The sequence below is a fragment of the Pseudopodoces humilis genome, chromosome 4 (genome assembly GCF_049639895.1).
Source record: "Pseudopodoces humilis isolate 2021_Gansu_Grassland_sample_001 chromosome 4, ASM4963989v1, whole genome shotgun sequence".
In the NCBI taxonomy this organism is placed as follows: Eukaryota; Metazoa; Chordata; class Aves; order Passeriformes; family Paridae; genus Pseudopodoces; species Pseudopodoces humilis.
In genome coordinates, this window is record NC_142203.1 from 20,604,540 (window position 1) to 20,630,938 (window position 26,399).

Sequence of the window (26,399 nt, forward strand, 5' to 3'; positions counted from 1 at the left end):
CAGGACCTGTCAATTGCAGCTCAGGGATGGGCTGGGCACCAGCGGCTGGTGAGCACTGTATCGTGCATCACTTGCTATTATTATTATTAACAGCAGCAGTAGTAGGACTAGTAGTAGTAGTACTACTACTACTATATTTCACTTTGTTTAATTTATTAAACTGTTCTTATCTCTCTCACAGAAAGTTTTACCTTTTCTCCCTCTGCTTCTCATCCCTCAGCAAGTACTGTGGTATTCAGCTGATGGCTGGGGTCAGAGCATGACAATCAGTTGTCAGCACAGCTGTTTTCTCCTGCCTGCCACTTGCTGCATTAGGATTTGAGCTCAAATCGCACAGTTACCACAGCCTTACTCACCTCTGCTGGATGCTGAATTATATACAAGCAGGTGGAGACCTTTAGCGGATGTACAGGCAGGAAAGGACACAAACACACCTTCTGAGGACGGCTACATGGAAAAAGGGAGTAAAAGAACAATAAAAACAATCAGCAGTTTGTGAAAGAAGATATAAATGCATTGCACAAATTCATATCACATTCCCCAAGAACTTCCCCAACCACATTGCATTAAACATCACATAATTTTATGTTTGAAACTCCTTTCACTTTTAAAAATAAAGAGGCAAGGCTTTCATTGAAACAGTATTTTGAGAATAGTGTTTGGATAATTCCAGATAATAGGGTTAAAGCACTCTAAAAATTCTTCTGTCATCTTCAAGATAAGCAGTTTACTAGTATCCATACCCTCATTAGATAAGTCTGTTACTGCTTTCCTAACAAGTTAGTTTCAACAATATGATGAGCTATAAGAAAACATACAGTATTTACAATTTAGATAATATTTATAATAATTTATTGGAATATAACATTTTAGAAGTACACACAATAAACCCCAGACATGCTGTATTTTAATTTTTTATAATTCCATCTATGATGAAATATGTAACAGACATGTAGAATGAAAACAGAAAAATCCTTATCAGGAACATTTAACCTAAGTCAGAAAAAAATATTTAAAATTCTTTGGTGTACTGCCTCAAGCTTTTGAAATGACTAGCTGAAGAACAGTATCTAAAGAAATTAACTTATGCTTAGTGAGTTAAGAAAATAAGGAAATTAAGATTTTAACTAGAATAGGAGCAACTTTAAAAATTCAAGGTAAAAGAATCATAAGAAAATTTAAGGTAGGAGCGATATAGGTAGGTAATGATTATTAGGTGTAGTTCATTAAAAGCAAGGTTACATATCTTTCGCTTGTAGGAAAAATGTAAAGTAGTCAATGATTGCCAAAATGATATGAATAGCCCAAGGACATATATTCTGCTTGTCTTAAGCTGTATTTGTAGGAGACAGGAAGGATGGACTATTGTGGAAAAGAACACGTCTACACCTGCAAGCAAGGGATCTGAACTGTGTCCAAGAAAACTGCCAGCAGGACACGGTCAAAAAGTTCAAGCCCAAGGAAAAATAAATATTTCATTAAAAACCCAGACCCAGACCCATATTAAAAGAAGAATTGAGCATGCCCAGAGGGGTGTGGAGCTTATTACCATATGAGATGAGAGCAGGCGGAGTCAGGCAACGAATATGTATAGGCATACTGCACAATGCCATGCATACATAATACTTTGGGGAATAAATTGAGAATAACGGGCAGTGAGGGGCGCACACATCTTTGGGAAATGACTCCAGCATGTCACCCGGCCATAATAAACATATCCTCCTTAACTTTAAATAGTTCAGGAGTCCTTTGTCCGTGATTTTATTGCTTCATTATTATGAAACTGATGTGCTGAATGAGCAAGAATAAATAGAAGTTTGAAGTTATTCACAAAAAAATTGGACTGTCACTCCAGAAAAACACATTCACGTGCACATGCACACGCAGATGTCACTCTACATCCTTGCATGTTATTCAACTACTCAGAAAAATGAAGAATTTTCTTAACAGTGAAACTACCTGTATTCACCAATTAAAAAGCACACCATCTCTGCAAACAAAAGTCTATACACTTAAAAAACACAAAATCAGTATTTTCAGCAGTGATAGGGACTTGCAGCAGAATCTCACCTGAATCCTCCCTGTAATCTTTATTGTTACATTTATTTATATTGTTACATTGTTACATACATTGACCACATAGGAGAGACAGTAAGCAATGAATCACGGCAGCAGATGTGATTCAAATAAGTGAATTCTGAAGAAAGGTTCGGATTAAATTCATTAAGAGCCTGACTGAGAATGAATTTGCTTGTTCACAAGAGCATGCACAGGTGGACTAAGTAATGTTACAGTGATCCACACTAATACAACTGTTCCCCATTCAAACACTAGTATTTAATAGTAAATGGCAGCATTATAAAAAGGCAGTAAGAACTGATAAGCTCCTCTTTATCAGTTGACAGGCTGTGCTAATTTAAAACCTGTACTTCAAGCGTCAACTACTGAGGCACAGAGGCTATTCCCGTCTGCGCAGGATATAGAGTTAATGGTTACCCAACACCAGTCTAAATACAAAGTGAGGATGGAGGGAATATTGATGCAAGACAAGGAATTGGTACTTCTCAAAATAAGCACCAGAAAAACTAATGTTAAATATTTAGACTAAAAGGCTCACAGACAATAAATTGGCTGAATAACAAACAGGAAATTATTCTGATACACTCTTTTGATGTACTGTTTGAGTAGCATGCTGTCTGTTTTTCCTTCTAGTACTGGCATTTTCCTGTTGCTAATGCTGCATAAATTTGGCACATTCTGCTGTATTAATGGCCAGGCATTGGGCCTAAAATTAAGCACTCAGTAACCTGACTATTCAGTGGGCTACCCAAGAGACCTCCACCATGAATGAACTGAAAACAACCTCACTTCCAGGTCCAATGGGTTGTTCTCCAGTGCAATCCCTTTACCTTTTCCAAAACATGGAGTAGTGTTACTCACATGTGAGTAAACAGAAATCTCTGTTTTGATAACAACCTAGAAGCAGCAAATAGCATGGAGGCTATTTGTTAGCTGTGCCCTGATTGTTAAGTCAAACTTCATCCTCTTTTTGATCATCAGGTTTATCAGAAACTCAAGCGTGTGTACCAAGTGTGATTCCTTGGTTTCTCCCCAATAGCTGGTTCACTCCAACAGCTGGTTTCACTTACAAGGTAAGTTGTTAAAGTTCTCCCCATACTGGCATTTTCTGTTGAAGAGAGATGAAGGCATGAAAATCTACTAAAGCAAGCAGTTCCAAAAGTTAGCTGTTGACTTCAATTGCATAAGCCACACTGCTCATTACCTCTTATAAGCACACAAAAACAGCTTCCAGTGATTTCTGACCTCAGGGTGTTTAATTATAACAAATTTCACTAGGTATAACTTACTTACTTTCAAGTCTCCCTTTGGTATATGTATTTTGTATTTTCCATAGTGGTTTGGATTTTTCACAGATAGTTTTTTAAGCTTTGTTAATCTCACAGAGAATAAAATAAGCAAATCCAAACAAAAGAAGGAAATTACCTGGAAAGTAAGTATTTTCAAATAGCTGCAAAATAAATTCTGCCTATAATTTGAGCTGTAGGGAGAAAAGCACAGACTATGATAAATAAAGAATTTTCCAATGTAATTTTATTACTTACATATGCATATACATCACCTAACTTCAAGCACCCAATTAGGTACCTAATTATGTTGAATACATACTTTTACAAACCCATCCTGAGGGCACAAGACTTACTTCTGTAATTTTACTTTGGAACCTAACAGTTATATGTGAGACAAAAAAAAAACAACATTATTCCTTCATGAAACCATTACCAGTCTACATCTGTGGGACTGGAAGCACTGCAGAATAAACCAAATACTGTTCCACCCCTACAAAAGCTGGCTTTGCTCTGAGAAAGGCCACCTGGCCAGAAAAGGCATTTTCTTTTGTTTAAAGATACTGCTTTAGTATTGCTCTACTGATACTGATGCTACAGAAGAGAAGGGGCAGGACCAGGAATTTCTTTAACACTGAACATCAGCTTTCTCATTTCTGGATATCAAAGTAGCAATCAGCTCTTGGCAGGAGCAGTAGTGTTCAGAATATTAATGAAAAGGTTTGTGGGTGGGGATTAGGATTTTAAGGAGGATAATTTTTGTTGCATTATTCATCTGGTATGCAATTCCAGTACAACTCAAAGCTATCCAGTGGATTCTTACCTGTTTTCCAATAAAGCTTTCCTAGTCTAAAAACTTATGATGAAGTAACCCATCACAATGGCATAACTAAAAGAAAAAAATCATCATTCCATATCTTGCAAGAGTGCTCCATACGAAAGACATCCATGTACATGTACTGACTTTATAGCTTTCCTTCCATTATTTATATCAAAATTAATGATACTCAGAATAACATTAGGTCTATCTTTCCCAGCAGAACTGAATTTGGACAGCGGACTGTGGTGTCAGGTTTACTGTGATTACCAGTTACTGGGCAGAGATAATCTAAAAGTAAATATGTTGTAGTCTGGAAAAGAGTGAGCTAATTCTGAAACTCTTTCCAAGTCTCTATATTATTTTACTGCAAACATGTTCTCACTTGCTTCAGAACTAAATTTTACCTTGCTATATGTCCAAAGCCTTCTTCTGAGAACAAGCATCATTCTGTGAATGCAAGTGAGTGTAATTGTACACCCATACTCAGAAAACTACAGGTAGGTTATTCAAGGATTTAAACCATGAGTAAGCAAAAACTAACAGTTACAGTTTTATGCTCAGCATTTGTAGACATTTGTATGGAAACATACAGAAGTTGAGTGTGCCAAGCACACATTTAGAAACAATGCTTCCAATACTTAAATAAGGAAAAAGCTGATATTTTTTAACTACTAACACTTGTAGCAACATACTCATGTTCAAACACGTATTGCCAAGGTCAGGCCTCAGACTGTATTTTCAAAGAAACATGCCTGCCAAAACAGTAATGGCTGCTTCAAGTAAATTATATTTCTCTACTGTTTTTATCAAAACACCAAGGGTTTCAAGGTCAAAACCCACCAGAGAAATCTGAAGAAAAGCCACAAAGTTACGATATGTTTATTTTATACTAAGGCTTTTAAGTATGTCTTATACTGACACAAGTCCATTACACCCCTGCATTAAAACAACATTCAGGAGTTTTACAAAGCTGTGTGTGTGAAGTTTAAAAGGAGAATCCCATTTATGCTTAAAAATTTGAAAACTAATGTTATTTTTGCTACATTTATGTTAAGAGGACAAACACAAACTAAAAATTGATTTAAGATGACATTTTGCATTCTCCACCTTAACCACTATAGCTATAGAAGGAACATAAAAGAAAGAGTAAATTATACTATATATAAGTAGATCTTATACATAGGTACATATAAAGTTATGTATTTAGGAAGAAATAATCCTAACTCAACATTTAGAAAAAAAACACACTCTGACCTTAATGTGACAAAACATTCAATGGTACAAACTTTCAATAAGCAGTCCTGTGAAAACAGCAGTTTAATGCAGGGTAGTAAAAACACAGATCAGTTGAAAAGTATCCCTAAGAATGGATGAAATTAAACATGGAACATTATTATGACACTACACAAACCTCTGGCACGCACTCTGAGTGCTGGAGAAGCCAGTCAAAAATACCTGGAGTAATTTCTCATGTCATTGGCACTGTCTAGGATTCTTATTTTGGACACTCATTACTCAAGCAAAATTTCAAGCCTCAGTTGTAATGAGGTTTCCTGAGAAAAATCAGGCATAGAAGACTACTCTGACTTTACTGTGTTCCAGCTCCCATCTCTCTCAAAAGACTTAGAAACTCACTGGTCATGAGGCATAAAAATTTAAAATTAAATCCTTATAAATTTCATTAAGAGTCAATAGCCACATAAAACACAGTATCAGAAACACAGGTGAAGGGAGTATCAAGAACAACAATAGAGCACTTCCCTTTCCACTTGGTAATCTGTGTAACACCAGCTTCCTGGCAAAGAAAAAAACAAACAAAACAAAAAGCATATTGCAAAAGTTTTTCTTCCCACAAAAAGTTATAAATAAATCAAAGAGGTGTAAGGGTTTGTTTCAGAATTTTAGCTTCTTAATGGTGCAACCAGTGAATTTAATGGAACATATCTTTGATCCCTGAATAAAAATATACACTTAAATGTGTATGCACAGGAAAAACATCTAATACAAATCACAGTGAAAAATCTTCTTTTCAAAGAAAAGATTACACACAATAATGGGAAAAAAACTTGTTTGCATGTTACCCAACAATAAAAAGCATCTATTTTGCAAACAAATTGCCTTTATAAAGGCATAAAAAGGCAACTATTTAAAGAGAATTTAGTTATCATGCACAAAAGCTTTTGTAACCTTTTCAACTTAATAAAGTCAGCAACTTCAAGCAACAGAACACAGAAATAAACTAACTCAGCTGATCAGGAATCTAGAATGCTTGTTCTAATTCACAGAAAAAGTTCTACCAGAGCTCTCATGCTATCATGAGAGAGCTGTGGAGTCATTTGGTGTCTCTCCATTTTGCAGATAATTTTCCAATACGCATCAAATGTGCACTGTGCTAAAGAGCTTGAGGCCCTGAGTTTGAATATCAGGACTTCATATAATACCATACCACTATCAACTTCTTCCTTCTACTGCTCCAGAGTACCAGCCAGGAAAAAAACCCGTCCTCCTAGAAACACTAATTTAGATCAACAGTATCAATGGAACAACAGCAGAGTGGCCCAAATTGGAAAAGATTTTCAAGATTATCTCATTCCACCTCCCCAAACATGGTTAGGAACACCTTCCAGTAGATCAGGTTCTGGCTTTGAACACTTCCAGAGACAGGTCACCCACAGCTCCTCTGGGACAACCCTTCCAGTGCCTCACTACCCTTACAGCAAAGAATTTATTCCTAAAATCTAATTTAAACCTAATTTTATCTGTTTTAACTTATAGATCTTTCTCCTTTTACACATTAAATCTGTAATGTATTCTGGTACAGGTTCCAAAATTTTCCATCTAGCTCCAGAGAAAGCCACTAGAGTAGTAAATATTAAATTCATTAAAATATGCCAGATTAAATTTAGCATTTTGTACCAGAAGACATTTAAGGCAGTATCACAAATTTCAAAACCAACAAGACCATAAAATCAACCAATTAAATAGAGGTTACCATTGTGTTCAACAAGTTCATTTTCAGGGCACTTTCCTGATAGTTCTGTGGTTGATAAAACATAGCATCTGTTCTTTTTGCCATGAGGTACTATCAACACAGCAAACGTGGTCACAGCATAAAGAGGCATGATATACAACAGAGGTATTCAAAAAGCAATGCAGTATTTTTAAACAAAAACTGTCTTTGAGCCAACCTAGTATCCCACTGGAACTAACAGGGTCAAGGGATGCAGCAATGGCAGAAGGCAATGGGATAGGATCAGAGACACTTCAGAGAAGAGGCACAGAAAGATACCTTAAGAGGTACAGAAGGGGGACAGGGAGACAGAGTCATCTCCCTGCCTCTCAACAAAGCATGCACTACTAGTAAGCAGTTAGGAGATCACAGAACTATTTCTCAGCACTCAGATTTCTTGGCACCAACTCTCAGCAGTTCTCCTTCTCCGATATGGTATGGTGAGAAGATAGATCCCTTGCCCTTCTTCCTGTTTTCCACTCTAACTACAGCCTCTCATGCAAAACCCTGATTTTCTGTCATAGTCAATCAATTTGAAAACTTTGCTTTCTTTTAAATTTGAAACAATCTTGGGCCTCTGCCAGAGCACTGGATTTCAGAAAGCCTGAACAAAGGTTAAGGTAGCTAATTCACAGAGCTATCAAGGAATACCAGCAGAGACTAAGGACAAAAAGAAACACCTATTTACATCTGTTTCATGAACAGTTATGTTGCATCACTTAATGGGTGGGGGAGAAATTCACAGCAGTAAAAAAGCTGTCCATCGTCAAAAGCTACTAAAGCATGAAGATACGCTTTTTCGTTCAGAAAATCACAAAACTACTATTTCTATCAGCCATAAACATCATCTACAGGTGCCCTGAATTAATGATGATCCCCAGGCACTTGTTATTCATTGTTTAGCTCTCCACCATAGAACCTCATGTTTGACCCATTTGCTCTGAGTATCGTTTACTGGCACAAATCACTAAAAAAAAGAAGCAATAGACCATTATCTAGCTTCTACACTCAGCAGGAGAACATAAAGCTCAAGTGTTGAAAACAAGAGTAGAGGCTATATGTGCTTCCATTTTAACATTTACTTTCAGAGCAACCTAATATATTTCAGAGATTATATCCTGAGCTCTTACTGGGAAAAAAAAAGGCAACAAACCTATCTCAAAAACAGCTGAGTTTTCAGCAGTTGACAGCCAGCTACTAGAAATGGGATTTACATTATCAACTCATTTCTTCTTTTAGCACCAAACAACTATCAGCTTGTAATGATTTCCACTGAAGTTCAACTGGTCTGGATTTGAACAACTGTAGAAATACATTTGAAAAGCCTCACTAACAAAGATTACAAGATCTTATTCTTCCTAGATTTAAGATGTAAAGGGCAACTTTTCAGAAGTAAGGGACAGAAGCAGTCACTTAGCTCATGACAAGCTCTGACTTCTCATTAAGGAACACCTTCTTATGTTTTGAAAAATTGTATTAGTTAGTGCAGTTCTTCAAAAATCAGGCAAATAAACATACATATATTTGTCTTTAGAAAATGTGTATTTATAAAAATATCTAAAATTACTGAAGAAAAGTATCTTTCCTTCCAAGTATCTGATAGCTTATGTACCATTACAAACTTCTATTATTTTGTATTACCGTATTTTTCACAGTGGTTCTCAATACTAAATGAATAGTACAAGAGATTTTATCCTCACCATCAGGACGATGAGTAGCAGCACATATCGAAGACATAGTATCTAGAGAATTACCAATTATGGGTGAAGTGGCTTTCATGTTTATAACACTGCAGTGACATGCAATTACATTGGAAGAATTTTAAACTAATTAGGACATTTCCTTTAGACTTTAACACTACAACAGGAAGCAACAGGTTACCCAACAAAATTAGCAGGTTCTTTAGTAGAGCATGCATATGGATTCTATAAGAGCATACTATCCTTAATGAGTGATCTTTTGCATATTTTTATGCTGAAGATATACAGACAAAAATCAATACATTCAAAAATGTGGACAAAGGCAGCGTGAACCTTATTAGAGGTTTTTAAGTTGTGCTCTGTTCTCATGTGTCCATTTCCCAAGGCAAATAACCTTTCTGCCTGACCAATTAAATCACAAATAAAGGACAAACAAGTTAGATGGGGGATTTTTTTTTTTTTCAGCCTGGAATGTTCATGGCAGCTTTACAAGCCTAATCAAAACATATCCAATACAACAAACACCTTATAGTGCTTTAGAAGAGAAAAGGTACAAAGAAGAAAAGAACAAAATATCCACACTGTATCATTTTCTGAACTTATTACAGGGAAGCAGACTTTGGCAGGCAGCTTTCTTTGTAAATAACTTAAATTAACAAACCAATAGGAGAACATTCTTTCAACAGCTTAACTGTTTACATTAAAGTTGGCTGTGGTTTCCACTGGAACTAATAGGAGTAAATAAATAAAATAGCATTTAGCTTATGCAGCACAGCAGTCATTACAGAAAGGCCAGGAAAGCCAAAAACTAATGAGCCTGAGATTGTTGACATTTTCATGCATCTTGGCTCCACACTCTGGCAAAATACCTGGCACCCTGACAAGCTTGATGCCAGACAGCTAGCAGAGCTTTAAATTTGTTGAAGAAGGTGAAGCTGTAATGGCATTTAAAGTGTGCCATTAAGACATTAAGAAGTTAAACTCACATTTTACATTGCCATCTTATAATTCCCAATCTGTTTCACAAGTTTAGATGCTACCACAAGAAAAGAAAAAAGCTGAAAAATGTAACGAAAATGTCTCATGAAAAAGTTCAGAATTTCACAGGGAAAAGAGGAACCCACCAATCCAAGCAAGAAAGAGGGCAAAAAAATAAAAATAAAAAAATCCCAACAATACAGCACCAGCACCTTGGGTCTGGTAGGACTGGTAATCCCTTGCATGCCTGCACAAATAGCTCCTCCACAGATGACTCTCAGAAACTGTGGCTGACTCACCCTCTTCTCAGTCTGGTAGCTTGGTGTCAGGGAACACAGGTTCTTTAGCACCCCATGTATAATAGAGGTTCATAATTAACACTGCAGTGAGACAGGGAAACTGAGATTAAGACACTGCTAACAGGAGCCACTGACAGTACATTTCAGTTGCAGTGAGGGTTCAAACAGCAACTGAAGCTGTGTAAATGCAGTCTATAAATCTCAAGTTAAATTTACCTAAAATCTTCCTGCACTGTGTTTTGTTGTTGTTGTTTGTTTCTTGATCAAAAAAGGATGATTACAACTTGTCATTATGGGTAACATTGCAAAACCCTATGCAGGTAAGAATAAAAACTTCTAACAGCAAATTTCTATATAACAGCTTATAGGGTTTATTCAGTTCTAAGTTTGAATAATATGAGCAACAAACAATGTCTTTAAAAAGCACCGATCAAATTTCAATAAAGCCACCCTTTCTATCACCACAAAAGCAATAGGTCTTTTCACATTTGAAATTTAAGTCTCCTGTGCAACTTCATCATATAGTGCTTTAAACACAGAAACTATTGAAATGTATACTTTATTTTTTAATAACAACACCAAGTCTGAATCCTAGTTTGAAACAAGCAGATGAAAAGGGAGTTAAAATTAAAAGCTCCCTTCTGCACCAAATGAAATCAAGGAAATTCTATCATTGGTTTTTAATAAAAGCAGGTTCAGTGCCCACACATCTTTCAGAAGTTAAAACAGCTAAGTTCTTGTGTCTCTCAATCCACACAACAATGCTATATCCTGTCACTTCCAGCTATGAATTTAACCTTCATTCCTTTCAAAAACTAAAAAATAACCAAACTATTAAATGAAGGTATTATTATAATTTATTATGGTAAAACAGAACACACAGCAGAATTCCCTAAGTTATCTTTAGCGTAAACATAAAAGTAGGTAATTTCTATCAGACAAAACTCCTTTAAAAAATATATTCTCCTGTTAAAAGAAAGATTATTTCGTTTATATTCAACTGAATGCAAGAAAAAATGCAGTTAATGGAGCTTTATATGATGAATAACCTCTATTAGGAAAATAGTTAAATATGAAATACAATCTTCAATTAAAGTATTCGAGTATAATATTAATTTCTGCCATAGATGGTAGAAGAATGGAGTTGTGTTTATACACTCAGAAAACTTCAGTATAACTCAACATTACAAAACCATACAAAAAAGGCCGTGTGCAACAATGTTCTGTTCAGACTGCTGATGCCGCTCTGCTGTAAGAGCATTTTAAATGCTACACTGCGCTCTAGTGTCCTTTTTCTGAATAGCAGCCCTTCAAATACACTGATTCTGATCGAGCATCATACTAATCAATCAGTCAGTTTCCTGGTATAAAGCAACAGAATAATGTATTTTAAAACAGTGTACCTGTAATTTACCAGTAAAAAGTCTTTTTTTTTTTAAATAAAAATCAACTTCACTTGATTTTTACTGAACACAGAACATTTATTTAACCAGTCATCGAATTAAGCCACTCTAAAGCTTCTTCCAGATACCGGGAGATGCTGCTTTTAAGGTAAACAATCAATTCAGCACAAGTGCTTTTTAACGCTTAATATAGCAGTCACCACACCAAACCTCACAACCACACTGATTTTGACCACTCAAAGTGCTTTACAGGCTTCATGTCATAGGAAAAAATACACAATAATGCTTTCCTTCAAATAAGAAAGTTGGAAGTCCATTGCATAGATGAAACTTTCTTATGTACCTTGGAAACACTATTTTATTACTCATGTAACATATATTTAGCAAGCATGCTTATGAAAGTTAACAAAAAACAAGACTGTACTTGAGTACCTCATTAAGAGATTGACAGGAACAAGAAGGATCACAATAGAAAATAGCTTATTTTGCACTCATAAAATATTATAGCTTGGTCTAGGAGGCCACTGGTATTAATTTAAACAGAGCATAGCAGTACAAAGCCATAAACAGACTCATAAAATAATTCAGAATTGAACAGCTTTGGACTCAAAGTAGGCATAATTTCAAAGGCCTTGAGCCAACTGATCTTAGCCTACCAGAGTCTCACCAGGCAACCAGCTCTAGCATTTAACCACTCTCAAAACGCGTAATTTGGTTTTTTGTGAAGCTGAGACACAGTTACATTCTGATTGAAACAAACAGGACAGGGCCTCTTCTCGCACCTGGGGATGCTACTGGCCCACACTTACCCTGCTGCCCACCTCTGATGCAGAGTGGCTCCCTTGCAGGCCAGGGCTGACAGTGATACAAGGGCTTGTTCAGCACTGAGATTTGAATGTGCTGAATTTTGTGAGGTTCCTTGTAAATAGACAGCTGTCAGTGTTTCTCTAAATGGCAGCTTTAACCTCCTGCATTACAGCAATTGCTCCCTCCACATGGCTGACACCTGCAAGCTGGCTGTGCATGCCTTCCACACCACCCACCTGGGCACTGGGAGCATGTTCAATAGCTCTGCCCACAGCATAAACTCACACCAAAGATTTCTCCTACTTTGAACTATAAATTGCTGGAGCTCAACAGCCCAGGAAGCTCTCTTTATTTTGTTTATTTTGTAGACCCATTCCCAAGTCTCTATCTTCCCAGTCTGACTTTTGTAGCAAACTCTCAAACGCTCCCTTAATATTCTTACATTCAGACAAATATAACCACCTCTTACACCAGAACCAGAACATGTCATCATGGTTAGATATTCTTAAATTCATTAACCAGTCTGTCAAAGAAGGTGGGTGTGCTGCTCTTCCATTTGTCCCCCACCCGCATTTGTTTTAGTGGTACCCAACTTCATTAGTCCTCTGATAGTGCCCTAAAAAAATTTCTCCCCAGCCCTTCTCCCAACAGTTACAAAATCTGCATTTGCCAATATGAACAGAATACAAAATTAAAGCAGTGGCTCAGAACAGAATTACATTAAAGCGTAACCAACTTTAGTTATAGAGTTTGACAGATTATATCCACTGTACCGCTATAAACACCAAAGACATTAGTGAAGCAGTTTTAAAGACCTAAGATCCAAGACATTTGGGTGCCTAGATATCTTTATCTTTAAAACTACTTGAATTTAAAGCACATATTCATCAACATCCCTGTTTGTTTTGTAAGGCATGAAGCAGCTATAGGTGTAACTAGGCTTGTTGTACAATAGAGGTTACTTTTTAACCTACTTGGCGATGACATATTCTAAAAGGCACTTAAAATCAACTGAATATTACAGTATTAGCTGCCTGCTTTTCATGCATTAAGGCTTTTAAAGGAACTTTGATGCTCAAGGAGAATTTGACTTTGATCTCCAGAAGAATCAGCACAATTGGAATTCACTGATCCTTCTTTGGTATTTTAATGAAGTAATTTCCTATTAGAAAGTACAATTAACAAGCCCTTCTATGAAAAACAACAAATAAATTTAAACTCTAATGATTTTAGAGCCTCACAACTTCATCTGTTGAAAATTCTAACAGAATTTCTAAAGGTTCTAACCAAAAATTCTAATAAACCGAGGGGCAAGGGGAGGGGGGAGGAGGGGGGAAAGGGGGCTTGTTCTTAAATTGCTTAAGTGTAATATTGAATTCAAAAACACCAGGAAAAACAAGTTCCACACATTGTAAAACTGAGTTGGACTGCTACTGTTTCATACACACAGCAAATCCTAAGAACCACTAAATCACTTTTTCTTCGATCATCCTTTTATAAATTATCACTGTCTTGATTTACCTTCTTACAGCTGTTAAGAAAATAACCCACTGTTAACAAAACTAGCCTTAGAACTTACTAACTTTTCCGGCAGTAGATTTCCTCAGACTGTTTGGCATCCTTAATTAACCTATAAACTCTAGGTGCTTTTTAGATAAGGAACATTTTCTTTCCACTATATGACATAAGCATCAAAATATTGAATTCCTGAACATTTCATATTCATTCCAATTAAACCCACTTATTCTCTCCCTAGTGTACAATTCACCTAGTTTCAATTTCATTAAACTGTTCTTTTGGAATAAACAGAAATGCTAAAATGCTGAACAGAAACACAAGCAAGAATTTCCATAATACCATAAGAAAATAAAAGTATTTTATAATAAATATTGTAAGGTTGTATAAGCTGATACTGCCAATTCACACAAAAGTGTGCACTAAAAGGTGCTTCTTCCAATATAGTATGCATGCATACTCAATTTTATTTAATACTTCTAGTTGATTGAGTGCTTTAAAAAAGGAAAAAAAAGAAAGAAAAAACTCTCAAAAAATTGCATTATCAATTATTAATATATAAAAACTAAGGAAAACATGTGGAAAGAAATAAAGATAAGCCACAGTAAGTATTTGACTATTCACTAGGTAAAAAAGTTCATGACCTTCTGTTTACTACTTTGTGCTGGAAGAACCACAGGATGAGGCCTCCAGGACTCATTTGGTACATTTTCTTTACGTGTTCATGGGGAAACAAAAATCAAGAACTGCAAGGACACGTTTCCCTTCACATAACTAATACAGCTGGACATTTCCATGAAACTAAATTTGAGATTAAAAATCATATGTTAGAGACAGTTTGCAGTCTTCCATATTGATGTACTAAATAGATTTAAGAACTGAGCATAAGAATTTTAAAATAAATTTTTACTATATATCATAGGCATAATTGGTGTAACTCAGAAATTGTATGTAGAAAGTTGGAGGGAAGAAAAATCTGTTAACTATGTCTTGCAAGCCAAAAGAGAGGTATGCTTCCAGTAGCAACACAGACAACTAGTAGGCTGAGAGATCTACGAGTCTTAACTGGGATTATTTATTCCAAGCAAAAAGCATTACAGACTTTGATGAAGAACACTTCAGCAGAGCTTGCACAGCAAAAGTACAACTCTGGTAAAGTTATAAAAGTGCCAAGTGAAAACTGAATCCAGTGCTCAGAACAATATTTGATATTAAAAAAAACTAGGAAGGGACATGCAGGTGCATTGCAAGAGATAAATGTGAATGGGAGATTTGGGAGGTGGAATGACATACAGTCACTAAAAGGAAGAGAGAAGACTCCAACAAACACCACAGCTGAAAGGAATAATAAAATAATATTAATTTTAAAACTAAAAATAATAAATAATAATATTATTAAGAATATTAAATAAAATAGTATTTAATAATAAATTAAAAAAAATTCTAGGCATCATGTTTCAACAAAGCAAGATTTGAGTGATACACCTGAAATGATAGGAAAGCTTTTTAAAAACAAATCTGAAACTGACGGAAAATGGAAAAAAAGGAAAAAAAAAGTAAAAACAAACAACAGGTAACTGAAAATAATCTGACTGAAGTAAGACCAATTAGTAACAGGATGCTCACACAACCTCTTGAATACATTACATAATAAAAAACTCAGGGATATGTCAGGGCTGGCTCTCCTCAAAAGAAACAGCACTGTGCCAAAATTTATCTATGCCAATATCAGACACGAGCCACAGAAATTACATAAAAAATCACTGGGTTTGCTGCACTTAAACTAATTCTTATTTGGCTATATGGATAACAGTCTTCAGCTACTTTTGTAACTTCCACTGAATGGAAAGTAAAATTCACCTTTTTTTAAGTTTTTGCTTTGTCCTGTTTACAAAAATCAAAACCAAATCTAGGAAAATAACCACTGGTATTTTTAGTATTCCTTACAATTAAACTTGGGAGGCTTGATCAATGTTGAAACATTTTTTGACCTCTTTTACAATACACTATCATCTCCAAGGAAAAGGTGTACTTGTTGTAATTACTGAACAGAAGCCAATCAAAGGTACTACATTGTTTTAATTAACAAGATTATTCTCTGCTGTAGTTCTTGTCTTTGGATGTGCTTCTATTAGCCCATAGTTATCCACAGCCCGAAGTGGCTGTCCTGACAAATTCTTTTTCCTTTTTTTAATGATAACAGATCAAAAAGTATGCTAACCAAGTCAGCTGAGGCACAAAAGCAGCCTAAAAAAGTCTCTACTCATTAAGCTGCTCACAATATAGAAGGAAATTAATAAATGCCTTGAAATTTAGTGCAGCAGAAATAAGTAACAGTGAAGTCACAAAATCTTGAATTCACCAACACCCCTGGCACCGTTCATTATTGGCAATACGGACCAAAGAAACAGCAGCATGAGAAACTACTGCATATACAGTAACTGTTAAACACAGAACAAAAATAAACAATGTTTAGCTTGATATTTATAAGTCTACCCAATAGAAGATACAGAATTTAGAAAGCAAACTACAATCATTTAAAGGAACATTACCAGAAGCTTATTAAGATTATAAAAGTCATTGAACTTCCAATCTAATCATTGATAATTTTTCCACTTACCTGTAGCTATTCTGCTTAAAATGTGGTACAGATCACCAGATTGTAGTTGATCAATTTCAAACAAGTTACATCTTAATCTATAATTGGTAAATTCTGCATCTTTTTTACCATAAACTAATTTCAGGACACCCTCTTAACATTCCTCAAATCTTCTTGAGCATCTTCTAATGAAAATACACTTGGACACTTTGGAAAACCTATGCAAGCAATTACTGGGTCAACACAAGGATACAACAGACTTGCAAAGGCACCGTATTTTTTGAAAAGTAATAAATGGTTACAAGAAAGAAAATTTAGTTCCATAGGCCAAAAATCTATTAAGAGGTAAGTAATTTCTGATCCCTTCAGCTATAGTGCCATACACAGAACAATTCACCTGCTCTCCTGTTAAAAGACAACTCCTTTAAAAAAACTAGCTCCTCTCTTCCATGCTTCCCTTCTAGGCAATCCCTTCTTCCCTAGCCTCAGACTGGAGCTGTGCTACTTAGAAGTCCTTCCACAAAAATCTAAAAGCAAATATAAGACTTAATTTCATCAACAGAATCACTTTTCACATATACTCTGTTAGACGTATCTGCAAAATACAACTACTTACCAAAACATCTTTCTCCACAAATGCTGATGCTGCAGACAATCTAGAGATAGCCATATAAACTGTACTACATAACATCTTTGTAACACTACCTTTGACTGTGATTAAGAACTGAAAGGCCAGATTCATGCTTACAAAAGATTACTATCTCTAGCAGTTACTGCCTCATCTCAGAACTAAATTTTATCACCAGCTACTTGTGCTCTTCTGACAGATCTCATATTTGTCATTGTCTCTTTACTATCTGCGGTGGATTGACCCTGGATAGGTGCCACATGCCCCCCAAAGTCTCTAGCACTTCCCTCCTCAGCTGAACAGGGGAGAAAATATAATGAAAGATTAATGGGACGAGACAAGGACAGGGAGAGATTACTCACCAACTACCTTAGCAGGCGAACACCCAACTTAGAGAAATGGGTTTAATTTATTATTAATCAGAGTAGAGTAACAAGAACAAAACACAAATCCTAAAAGCACCTTCCCCTCACACCTCCTTTCTTCCCAGCCTCAACTTCACTCCGTTTCTCCACCCACTCTTCCCCAGCAGTGTTGTCAGGGGAGGACTCCTCACAGTCTTCCCTCGATCCAGTGTCCCTTCCCACAGGAGACAGTCCTCCATGAACTTCTCCAACACAACTCCTACCCCTGGCTGCAGTTTTTCATGAACTGGAACCAGTGTAGGTCCCTTCCACAAGGTCTCAAGTCGTACCAACAAACCTGCTCCCATGCAGGTTCCTTGCCCTATGGGTCCACAGGTCCTACCAGGGGTCTACTCCAGCCATACTTCCCACAAGACCACAGCCTCCTTTGGGCATCCACCTGCTCTGGTGTGGAGTTCTCCAAGAACTGCAGATGGAGCACTGCTCCACCACGGATTTCCATGAGCTGTGGGTGGACAGCCCACTTCACATGGCTTCACCATGATCTGCAGGGGAATCACAGCAGTGCTGCTACCGTCACTCAGTCTTGCCATGCGATGGATCCTTTTTGGAGCATTCTTGCACGTTAAGGGAGCTGATTGACACTATTACAAGGACAGTTTCGATGATATCCAGATAACAAGAGAGGTTGCTGAGGTCTGAAAAAAGGCAAATGTCACTCCTCTTTGCAAAAAGGTCCAGGCAAGTGTAGGTCAGTCAGCCTTACATCAAACCCTGGGGAGAAAGATGAGAAAATCCTCATGGAAATAATTTTTAAACAAACAAAAGAAAAAAAGGGTATTGAGAGTAGTTGGATGTATCTACAAAGGGAAAAATCCTATTTGATCAACTTTGATGGTCCTCTATAATGAGGTGACTACCTTGGTGGATGAGAGGAAAGCAGTAAATGCTCACCTCAGCTTTGGTAATTCTTCTGACAGTATTGTTATAAATTATATTGTGATATTGGCTTTCGCAAGTATTAAGATGAATATTATATGTTAAATACTTTTTAGCTATGTATGTACTTTTTTTCTTGTTAACAAGTTTGAAGCTTAGAAGAATTTCCTAGGTACAAAGCAAAAAAACCCCAGAGGGCAAAGACAGTGGGGCCCAAGCTGTTATCAGGAGAACAATAGAGCCCAAACTGTTATCAGCGGAAGATATGAAGCCCAGCCGCCCTCAAAGGAAGGATGACGGGCCCGGACTGTTATCAACAATGACCAGAAGAAAGGAAACCTTCCTTTGCAGAAGAAAGGAAACCAAACTCCAAAATAATGCTCATCAGCAAGAATAATGATGACCAGCAAAAATAGTGCTGACCAGCAGAAAATAAAAATTGTGCAAAAGCGTATTCTAAGAAGGCAGAACTAGGCAGGGGACATGCTTTGAATATGCATTAAACCTTTACAGCAGGAGGGGATAAAAAGAGTATTCCCAAGATACCAGGTGTGTTCCTGGCAACCCGCCAGGGCACCAGGCCATTTTAACCCTTTGCTTTATTTCTTTTGTCTCCTAATTGTCTTTTGTTTATATTAAACTTTTTATAATTTATTAAGTGAATCTCGTTTTTAATAGTATCTCATCCTCCTAGACAAGCTGATAAAGTACCATCTGAATAAAGTGATAGTGAGAAGAACTGGCTCAACAGCCAGGTGCTGAGGACATGACCAGTGGGATAAAGTCCAGCTGGAGGGAGGCAAGCTGCTAGTGAAGTAGCCCAGACATTGACACTGAGGCCAACACCATTTAAGCTCTTCATAACTGACCTGTATGCTGGCACCCTCAGTAAGCTCATAGCTTATAGGGGTGGCTAATACATGGCAGTGTGGCCATCCAAAGGTGTGAAAGATAATAAATGAACCCTTTCAGGAAAAAGTTCAGAAAAAAATGTAGGAAGTTACCCTGGCTATCACAAAGGAAGCTGGACTTATTTCAACACAAAGGGGACTGGAGGGTGGCCTTTGCTTTAGATAAACTGCTCTGTAGATCAATTGTTTGTGTAAATGGCCTCCACTAAGAAAATCAATAGAGACTATTATCTCCCTGACCCAGCCAGACCAGCATGGAAAAAATATTCACACGTCTTAGCATAGTACAAAAGCTGAACAAACACAAAATTAACTTCAAAAAGTGCAAAAGGTTTGAGCTGGGTTCAACCCACGTGTTCCCTTCTAGGGTAACTTAGACAGTACATATCTAGAAGAACCCTATCTGCGAATATTGGCTTCTGGCAGGACAGACCTTTACAGGCTGGAGAAATGGGCTTGAAGGAACCTCATGAAGTTTCAACACAGGTAAATGCAAAGTCCTGCATAAGAGTAAAAGCCCCAGGCACCAATACACTCTTTGGAACCGAAGAGCTAGCTGGAAAACAACTCTGTAGAGAAGGAAATGGCAGAAAGGCTAATCATGAGCCAGCAAACTGTCCCTGCCCTGGACACAAAGGCCATCAATAGGAAACTGGGCTGCATTTAACACCACTGCCTGGAGGTCAAGAGAGGTGATCCTTCCTCTCTACTCGACACTACTAAGGACACATCTGGAGTGTTGGGTCCAAATCTGAGCTTCCCAGAAAATAACAAGCTTACTGGAGTAGGTCCAGCACACAGCTAAAGATGACTAAGGGACTGGAGCTTTTTGTATGAGAAGAGGCTGAGAACTTGGACTCTTTGTCCTGGAAAAGAGAAGGCTAAGGAGGATGTTATACCTATATATAAATGACTGATGGGAGGGAATGAAGATGAAGCCAGGCTCTTCTGAAGAGCACCCAGTATCAGGGCAGGAGGCAAAACACACAACTAAACTATGAAACTCCATCTAAACACAAATGGAGTCAAACACTGGAAGAAATTCCCAGAACGGTTGTGGAGTCTCCATCCTTGGAGATATTCAAAACCCATCTGGACACAGTCCTGGGCAACCTTCTCTAGCTGGCTCTGCTTCAGCAGGGGTCTGGACTCAAGATGATCTCAAGAGGCCCCCCACCCTTGAAATACATATACAGCAACACAGTATATATAATAGTAGAACTGAGAAACCAGTTGTTGTTAACCCAACTTCACAACATAAACCTGTCCTGCAAATATACAGGACTGTTACCAGTGCATATTTGTGATGGCCTACAAGAGACCTAGCAATGTCCAGAGATGACACATAATACTCACAGTTTAAAGTCATAATTTCTCCTGAAAATATTTCCCAGAAGTTCTCCTATAACAATGGAATTTTCCACACATGTACAGTCAAGATTTGTGGCAAGAAGTCAATTGTGTATTCATGGGCCTTGAACTACTGAAAAGCTTTTTCCCTAACAGAACACCATGTATCTAGAAAACAGTGAAATTTGACCCACAGAAAGACACAATTTCAAAATGTTAAATTGCTATCAGTGTCACACCACAAAATCGAATTGTTGTCCTACGTTACTTCAGTTGTGGGGCCTGCTTATTTTGTTTTTCTAGCTAACAGCAACTTGGAAACTATATTAAGCTATTCTCCTATTTAAATGTTTGGGTGTGGGGCTTGAACTTCTGAAAGCAAGTAGAATACTTTAGTTAGCTATGCAAACCTTAAGAAGTTATCAATTCAAAGTTTATCATCATTAACCTTTTGGTTTAGGCAAACAGACTATGTATTAAATTCTCCCCCAAATAATAAAACAGTCAACTGCACATACCTCATTTGCATCAGCTCCTTGCCATCTCAAACACCAAACATAAGCAGGATCATTTTACACTTTTCCTTTTAACTGGCACTTACATAAACAAACCTTCAAAATGTAAAATTGTATTACATTATTTCATTCAAATTCTCCATCACAAGCTATTCCAAATGCTAATGTTTTCCCCATCAGCCCCACAGGCAATATAAAGTCTCAAACATGTAACACTTAGAAACATCCTGTTCCTTCAGGACACTCAAGTGTCATTCACATTATCCAAAAGGGAAATTTATGTACCTTACTCCCACATTTCTATTTCACATCTTGACTGACTGAGCACTTGTTAGCAAGTTGTCAATCAGCTATCTTGGCATATCTAAAAAAAAATCAGAACCTGCAGTCAGCTCCTCTGAGGAATCACCAAATGATACTAAAGAGAACCCAATCTTCCATGCTTTTGTACTGAATTAAGACCTAAATCACATCCATTAAGGTACCTTACAACAAAAATCTGGAGTGCAGAAAATTGAGGAAGTCAATTAAATATACCTGGCCCCAACCAATATGATACTGTTAAGAGTAATATTGTTTCCCAGGAGGCACCTTAGCCTTACCCACTTTGACTCCAAGTCACATTACATAGAATGCAATGATCAATGAAAAGCAAAATTTAGCTATAATCCTGAAGAATACCATGGAGGGGATATAGTGCAAAAAAATGCACTGAATGTACTACAATTTATTCTTGCATTGTCACCACCACAAAAAAAAACCAAAACAACAATTTTCTTAAAAAGTAGCTCTGTGGTCTTTTCACCTCCTTGGTTTCTCTGCCCCTACATTTCTTTCCGTTTCTGTGCTCACTGTTCCCATGCTCCTCACAAGAGACATAATTCATCCACAGCTCTTTAGAAAGCTGGTGTTGTAATACTCCTCATGGTAATGAAAAGCTGAATAAATACTTTGCATCACGTTTACTATGAAAGAAAACAGAGAGATACCTATTCTAGAAACCATTTTTGTACAGGACTCATCTGAGAATCTGTTCAAAATTGAAGGAACTAAAGTAGATATTGTGAAGCACACTAACAAAACATACAATAACAGCAGTACTCAACAGGCATTTTAAAATAACTCAACATTAAAATGCTCAGTAAGGAATGACATAAACCAAGGTATAAATCTCCAGCTGGCTTGCTCACACCTGGAATGTGCAAGGGAGGAAGGTGAAAGCCACAGACAAAATAAACTAAAAGGCAATTCTTCCCCACTGTGGTTTGTAGGCCTATGCTGTGTCTTTACTAGTCAGATGTTGCTGATACATGGAATTTACATGGGTTTAAGCAAGACTGGAGAAATTCACATCCCAAAAAAAACCCTATATTTACTAGGGGGCATTAGATACAAAACCACATCCAGCTCGAGAAGTTTTTTGGGCTGTAAGTCACTGGAGAAAAAGAGCGCAACAAAAGGCAAGTGTCACTCATCTGCTTGGTTTTCATTTCTGAGCATCAACTATTGCTTATGACTACTTTTTCCAATAGTGATCACTTACAAAAAATATGACATGCACAATACATACTTTTTATTACAACTTACATAGAGGAAACTCACCCGCAATAAGCTCCCAAACTCTGACCCTTGAAAGACACTACAACTACACAGTTAGCAAAATCACATGCCTTTCCACTCAATTCACACAATGACCAGGAACAGATGAATGAGTAGAGGTGCTGAGAAGCCTTTTTTCCTTGACAGTTATGCACAGACATTTCAGTTCAGGAACCTGCACTCACTTCACTAAAAGGACATACCTACATAAGCATAAAATCAGGTTGTGAGGTATTTCTGTAAGTCACTGCCTGCTTCAAAAAGATACCTGAATTAACAAGTTGTATTAACCAGCGCTTGAATGGATTTCAAAACTAGCTGAAGTTTCTCATTTACTTTTGACAAAGCACCAAATACTGCCATACTGAAGCCCCACATGCCTCACTGCATGGCACTGAGGGGACAAATCTCCCCCATCCTCTTTGCTTTTCGAAGGTGACCATACAGAGAAAAGGTGTAGCACCCTCTTTAAGTTGAGCCTCTAGGTATTCCCCACCATATTTACCCACTCCTCGGACAACAGAGTTAATTCATGTTAAGTTAATTCAGAGTTAAGTCGTGGTTTTGCTACACAAGAGGTGTGTACACGCCTTTAGGATATGACGGCTGCAGGACAACAGGCACAAACTGATGCACATGAAGTTCCACCTGAACACGAGGAAGAACATCTCTACTTTGTCTGGCACGGATTGTCCAGAGAGGTTGTGGAGTCTCCGTCACTGGGAATATCCAAGAACCATCTAGGTGCAATCCTTTGCCGTGTGGGATGGCCCTGCTGCAGCACGGCCACAGGACCAGATGACCGACCCCTTGCCATCCCTCCCAGCCTGACCCGTTCCATGACTGTGAGATGCGCTGGAAGGCGCACAGGGCGAGCGCAACCCAGCTCACACCGACTCGCTCCGTGAGGGGGTCACTGAGGACGACCCAGTCCCTACCGAGACACCGACCCGCGCCCGCCAGGGGCCTCAGCGCCGCCTCACAGCGAGCGGGGCGGGACCCACTGGCCCCACGGCACCTCCGCGGCCCCACGCCCGCGTCACCTGCAGCGCCCGCACACGGGCCGCCTCTCGCAGCGCTCCACCGGCAGCTCCCACAGCCCCTCGCAGCCCTCGCCCTCCCCGCCCGGGGCCGTGGCTGGGCCCGGATCCGCCCCGCCGCTGCTCCCCTCCATGCCGGCGTGGCGAGACCGCGAGGCCGCCCACCGCCAGGGGGCACCAGCGGGGAGGAGAGAGCGCGGCCCCGCTCACGTGAGGAAGCGCCACCGCCCCTTCCCGGGACTCATCCAATGGGAGCGCCCGAAACGCAGGTGGAGCCCCGCCCACTGGGGCGGTGCCAATGCCAGCCGCTCGCGCTGCGCAGCGAGGAGCGACCGGCAGGCGGCGCTGCCGGCACGCGGCGGTCGCGCGGAGCCGCTGGGCCTTCCCGGGCAGTGCCGGGACCGGGACCGGGACCAGAACCGGGACCGAGACCGGGACAGGGTGAGCCTCATCCCGCCAGGAACGGGGAACCGGGAACCGGGAACGGGGAACCGGGAACGGGGAACCAGGAACCGGGAACTCCTGCTCGCCCCTGCCACCGCTCTCACCTCAAGGGTACCGGCACCGCCGAGAGACCGACAAATAGCTCAGGCCTGGAGGGGACAGCGCCCCGCTCTGCGTCAAACTTATGGTTGTTAAGTAATCGTCTTACCACTTAAATTGATGTTTTATTCCAAGTGCTGCAGAGTAGGTGTTCAGGACTTCCCATGCTATAGATTCCTTATGCCCTCTCCTGGGCTTACACAACTCCAGGAGAGTTTCTGCAGCACAAGACAAAATGGAAGTCATACTGTGATCATTAAGGTAGATATGTTAATAAGCTGAATCTGTTGGAGTTCACTACACAGTACAATGAAATTCAGCTCCAAAGTTGTTGCAGTTTACATTAGAAATCTATTGAAATACAGCAGCCAGTAAATTTCCACAAATGAGATCCTCTCCTGAAATTAGCATCAGCAGATGAGTGGGCCGGTTGTATTATTTCCTGTTTTCTGTTCTGTATCCAAAATAAACTGTATTGTGTTTGCGTATTTACAATCATCAGGGCCATTTGATGTAATTCAGGCCTCCTGGTATTAGATTCATGCAAAATATTTGCGTAGTTTTGCTTTTAAGTTGTATGTTTTTGTACTGTACTTTTATATTTGTAGCTCAAGGTACACATACACTAATTTTCTTGTGTAGCTATTAAAATACATTTTCCTCACAAGATATGAAAAACAAAATCAGAGACCACTGATTCTGAAGCTGGCTATATACTTATGCATTGTAAATTAAACAAAACAAACAAACAAAAAAAAAACCAGAGAAACAGGAAAAAAAATCCTAGGTAAAAGGGAAAATGCCACTATGCAAATTCTAAATTATAAAGCTATCTATTTCTTGGTATTACAGGCCACCTAATTTAGGACAGGGATACTAATGTGGGTGGTGGGGAAGGCTGAAAATTTTTTATTAAACTGAAAGCCACATCATGAGGTAAATTGTTATAACCTACAAACAGCTTATTTAGGCCTATTATTAGAAGGATCACAGCTGTAGTGGGCAGGACAAGAAGTATTAATTACTACTTTCCTGGTTCCATATTACTGGGAAGGATCCCCAGGCAGGGCTACCAGCAGCAGCCTGGATATGCCTTCACAGCTTTCCACATGTCTTCAAAGACTTGAATTTTTTATCTGCTCTGCTAAGTATAATCAGCTTACAAAAAAAAGTAAACCATTGTAATCTGTTCTGGACCACACAAAAGAAGAAAATAGGTCTGCATATAGGTGCCTAAAATAAATGTAACAGTAACTTGGTGTGAAGTAGTTTTGTTGCCAAGGAAGGGGGTGAATGTGGCAGTGAATGTGGAGAGGTTCAGCAGAGAGAGGATGCTTTTCTCCATATGTGTATATCTGAAGAGCAAAATGAGTCAGGTGAAACTGAAGGAAAATGGAAACACGAAGTCAGACTAGGATAACCTGACCATGACTAAAAGCTAGGCTTGAGGGCAGAGGGTTCCTGTTAGCAAAACACTGCTGTTCTGAACCACCAACAACAGTAGAAGGGATTAAAAGCCAGCTGAGCCTTAGCATTTTAATTTTTTTAAACAGAGCTAGCGTTTGCTATACCTGTGTTGTTTCAAAGCATCTTCTCCCACTAAGGGCCAAAGAACTACAAATCTGAGACTAAATACTAATTTTTAAATATCGGAAGCATTATTTTTTAGCCAAAACATCTTGTTTGAATAAAGAGGCATTTAAGAGGAAAAATGACTGAGTATTTAAGTCTAAGATGAAAAGTAAAATACATTTTATGGCAGATCTTGATAATCCTTTGCGGGCTAATAGGTATTTATGTTCACACTGTCTTTTTAATGCATGAATAGCTTGAGTATTTAATGTGCAGACTTGAGTGCAAATTAACACATCCACCATCATATTAGAAACCTGAGAAATTTGCAGCATCTCCTTGGACCAATGTTTGCAATTTGTAAATTCACAGACCTGAATGATGGTGTGACTGGGAGCTTCTTGCTTGCACTTAATACATTTGATGTACTGCACTGTTCCC

At 38.5% G+C, this 26,399-nt stretch overlaps 1 protein-coding gene across 1 annotated transcript in view; it reads right to left on the minus strand.

Annotated features, from left to right (window-relative positions):
* DTWD2 (DTW motif tRNA-uridine aminocarboxypropyltransferase 2) overlaps positions 1–23,977 on the minus strand; it is a 75,721-nt gene extending 51,744 nt beyond the window's left edge. The window contains exons 1-2 of the mRNA XM_014257069.2: positions 23,847–23,977; positions 357–447 (exon numbers count right to left, since the gene is read on the minus strand). Of these exons, the coding sequence (XP_014112544.1) occupies positions 357–447; positions 23,847–23,977 (222 nt within the window). The remainder of the gene's footprint in view (positions 1–356; positions 448–23,846) is intronic.
* Between the last annotated feature and the right edge of the window lie 2,422 nt (positions 23,978–26,399).